Raw genomic sequence first — 3,853 nt, forward strand, 5'->3', positions numbered from 1 at the left:
CACCGGCTCATTTGGCTAGACGATAGAGCTGCTGGGCGTCGCGGAGGGGAAAAAGCGGCATCATTGGGTATGGTGTTTTTGGCGTACTTTTGGTAGAGATCGGTCGGGTATGGGGCCAGTTTTTTATTTTCTGGGTCTCGGACACGGAGCTTCGTGCTTCTGAAGCATCAAGGCAGGGCTAGGAAGGGAAGCACTGGGAGCGCATGTGACGTGCCATCATACCATGGGCAGCAATTGATACAAATGATTCGGAACAACAGGCTGACGAGGGGTTGTCTGGATGGCGCGGCATGGTGATATGGAAGAGGAATGGCGAGGGGCCGTGAAGTGTCTCATGCAAGAAACTTGCGTAGGTACGGAGGAACCTGGATGCTCAGGCACTCGCAGAGGGAACAGTGGTTGGCACGATGGTGTGTGTTTGAAGACGTGAATCACCACGAAGGGCCCAAGGGATGGTGCAAAGGCGCGGCGAGGGAACAAACTCGGGGCACAATCAGGGGCAGGGTCCCCTGAGGCTTCAGCCCAGCTAGCGGTTGAACTGCGTCGATGGTGGCTGGGCGGGTCGCGCCCTAAGGCACACCCCAGGGCCCCTACGTCCTCGCGCTGCTACGGTACGCGCCCCGCCAGACCACCTACTCATGCCCCCCAAACTGAACGGAGGAAGGCTCCCTCCACTCCACTGCCGAGAGCTCCCTAGCTCCTGCTGCCGCTGACGCTGCCGCTGCCGTGGGAGCTGCTGACCCTCTCTCGGTCTCGTCTCCCCCCCCCCCCCATGACCATCCAACGACAAGACATCTTCATCCATCACCTCCACTGCTGCTACCATTCTACGCAACACCCTCGATTTCGAACCAGCAACCCGCAACGAGCATTCCCAATCCGACAAACGCCTGTCCTGACTCCCGTCTTGCTCACCTCTGCTCTACTCCTCTTTGACTGTCGTTACAAACGTCTCCACCGACGACACACTGCTCCCACCGCATCCGTCGCTTACGCCCCTCTCTCCTAGCCAACGATTCCATTCCCGACGATCCCCTCCGACGCCGACCTCTATCCCGCTCATCCAGTCCACGCCCAACGAATCCCTCTAAATCCGATCCCAAGAACCCGTCTGCCCCTACCGACATGACCAGCTGATCCTTGCGAGCCCGCCACCATGTTGAACCTTTCCAGCTTGGTGCAGAGGGCCCAGGCGTTCATCGACCCGACCCAGGGCTTGAACCTGTCCAACTCGGATCGCAACCCCTCCAAGTCCTCGCTCTTCCAGGCCCAATTCCGCCTGCCCAGCTCCCAGAACCCCCTCTACGAGATCAATGCCGAGCTCACCATCCCCCCGCCCAACGCCACCCAGGGCGACCGTGACAACGACCGCGGTTACCACTACGCCGGCAAGCTGCACCTGTCCGAGGCCTACATGTGCTTCTCCACGACGCCCACCAGCTTTTCCCACGCCGCCAGCACATCCACGAGCTCCGCCTTCACCGGCCAGACCCACGGCGGCGGCCCTTCAGGCAACGGCTTCAGTTTTCCTCTCTGCTCCATCAAGCGCGTCGAGCGCCTGAGCAGCCAATCCTTCCAGTTCGCCCTCGCCATCACCACCTGGAACGGCATCCCTGCGAACAACACATCCAAGGACAAGGAAAAAGACAAGGACGCCGCTGGCGACAAGAAGGACGTACGAGAACAGCGCATCACCATACATCTTGCTGGCACCCGCCAGGCGTGCGAGCGCTTCTGCGATGGTCTCAAGAAGGGCCTCAAGGCCGCCGTCGGCCACGTCGGCAAGCTGAAGAGCGTCGTCGGCCAGTGCTACTCCGAGTACCTGCTCCGCCCCGACGACAAGAAGGGCGCCAACCCGCCCGACGCCGGCCTCGGCATGTTCTTCCGATACCCTGGCGACCCCAAGAAGCTGCGAGACCGCGCCAAGATGCGGCTGTGGGCGGAATACCTGCGAGACAACGGCCGGAACGTCACCCTCATCCGCCAGCCCACCTTTCACAAGCTCATCAGGGTAGGCTTGCCGAATCGCCTGCGCGGCGAAATGTGGGAGCTCACGTCTGGATCCATCTACCTGCGGCTCGAGAACCCAGAGCTCTTCGCAAACACGCTCGCGAAATATGCTGGACAGGACTCGCTCGCTATTGACGAGATTGAGAAGGATCTCAACCGGAGTCTTCCCGAGTACCCCGGTTTCCAGGATCCAGAGGGCATTGGCCGGCTGCGTCGCGTTCTGACCGCCTACAGCTGGGTCAACCCGGACGTCGGATACTGCCAGGCCATGAACATTGTCGTGGCCGCGCTGCTCATCTACATGTCGGAGGCACAGGCCTTCTTCCTCCTCTCCTCCCTCTGTGACAGGCTGGTTCCTGGCTACTACTCCACCACCATGTACGGCACGCTGCTCGATCAGAAGGTCTTTGAGTCGCTTGTTGAGCAGACCATGCCCATTCTGTGGGAGCACCTGGTCAAGAGTGACGTGCAGCTGTCCGTCGTGTCCCTGCCGTGGTTCCTCTCCCTCTACGTCAACTCGATGCCCCTCATATTTGCCTTCCGCGTGCTCGACGTCTTCTTCGTCGAGGGCCCCAAGGTCCTTTTCCAGGTTGGCCTGGCTATCCTGCGGATCAACGGAGAGGAACTTCTCGATGCGACGGATGACGGGGCCTTCATCTCGGTCCTCAAGTCCTACTTCACCCGCCTCGACGAGTCTGCGCATCCCAAGTCGGAGAACCCCAAGCTTCGGGGCGTGACCAAATTCCAGGAGCTCATGGTCGTGGCCTTCAAGGAGTTTTCGCAAATCACACACAACAGCATTACCGAGTCGAGGTTGAAGAACAAGGACGCGGTTCTCAATAACATTGAAAGCTTCACCAAGAGGACGGCCATCAGGAACCTCGGTCCCGACAGCAAGCTCCTGAGCGCCGAGGAGCTGGGCGCGCTCTACGACCGCTTCTACACAATGCTGTACGAGAGGCAACAGCGAGATCTCATCATTCAGGGCGAGAAGCAGCGTCGAGCGCGAAACAGCCGAGGCAGGGCGCAAGACGCGTTCCGGGACAACCATGAGCAGATTATCGACAAGGGCCGCGTCGCGCTCGGCCCGAGCACGAGCATGATGGACTACGATGCCTTTCGGGAGTTCCTTGCCAACATGTCCAAGTGGGCTATTTCCGACTCGCCCATCACGCCCCGCCGCGACACGTTCACGGAGACCCAGAAGCGGAACGATGCACTGCTCAACCCCTGGGGTACGGGCCCGGAACCTGCCGACCACGAGTTCATGCAGCGACTGTTCAAAAAATGGGACGTCGACGGCAAGGGCGAGCTGACCTTGGCCAATGTCGTCTCGGGCCTCGCCCAAGTCAGGGGCAAGAGGGACATTATGGGCACCATGAGCTACTTCTTTGAGCTGTACGACGACGACGGTGACGGCAAGGTCGATCGGGAGGGCATCCTGCGCATCTCGGAGACGTTGCTGTTCCTCTCGAGGCGAGGCCTCGAGGGCAATCTGAGCCCCGGCGCGTCGACGCCGACGGTAAACGGCATCACGGTGCAGGGCAACCCGAACGCATCGGAGACGAGCCTTGGGGGCATCTCGGCGAACGAAAGATTTCTTGGCAGCGTCAGCGCCTTCATCAGGCGCTGCTTCGAGTACGCCGACCCGGACCACCCCCAGAACAAACGTCCAGAGGAAGAACCAGAGAAGACGACGGCCGAAGGCGACAACTCAGGCGCGTTCGCCATCGGAGACGACGACGAGGAGGAAGAGGAAGAGGAGGACCTGCTCGCGCTCGAGTCGCCATCAGCCAGTCCAAAGCGGGCGAAGAAGCCGCCCTCGCTGTCCATCAGCTCGACC

General features: G+C 60.7%; 1 protein-coding gene across 1 annotated transcript in view; it reads left to right on the forward strand.

Moving 5' to 3' along the window:
• Positions 1–1,156: 1,156 nt before the first annotated feature.
• Positions 1,157–3,853, forward strand: part of VDBG_02175 (GTPase-activating protein GYP2) — a gene marked incomplete at both ends in the record, with an annotated part of 3,276 nt that continues 579 nt past the window's right edge. Inside the window, one exon of the mRNA XM_003007941.1 lies at positions 1,157–3,837. Within this exon, the coding sequence (XP_003007987.1) occupies positions 1,157–3,837 (2,681 nt within the window). The remainder of the gene's footprint in view (positions 3,838–3,853) is intronic.

This window comes from Verticillium alfalfae, genomic scaffold (assembly GCF_000150825.1).
Source record: "Verticillium alfalfae VaMs.102 supercont1.2 genomic scaffold, whole genome shotgun sequence".
Classification (NCBI taxonomy): domain Eukaryota; kingdom Fungi; phylum Ascomycota; class Sordariomycetes; order Glomerellales; family Plectosphaerellaceae; genus Verticillium; species Verticillium alfalfae.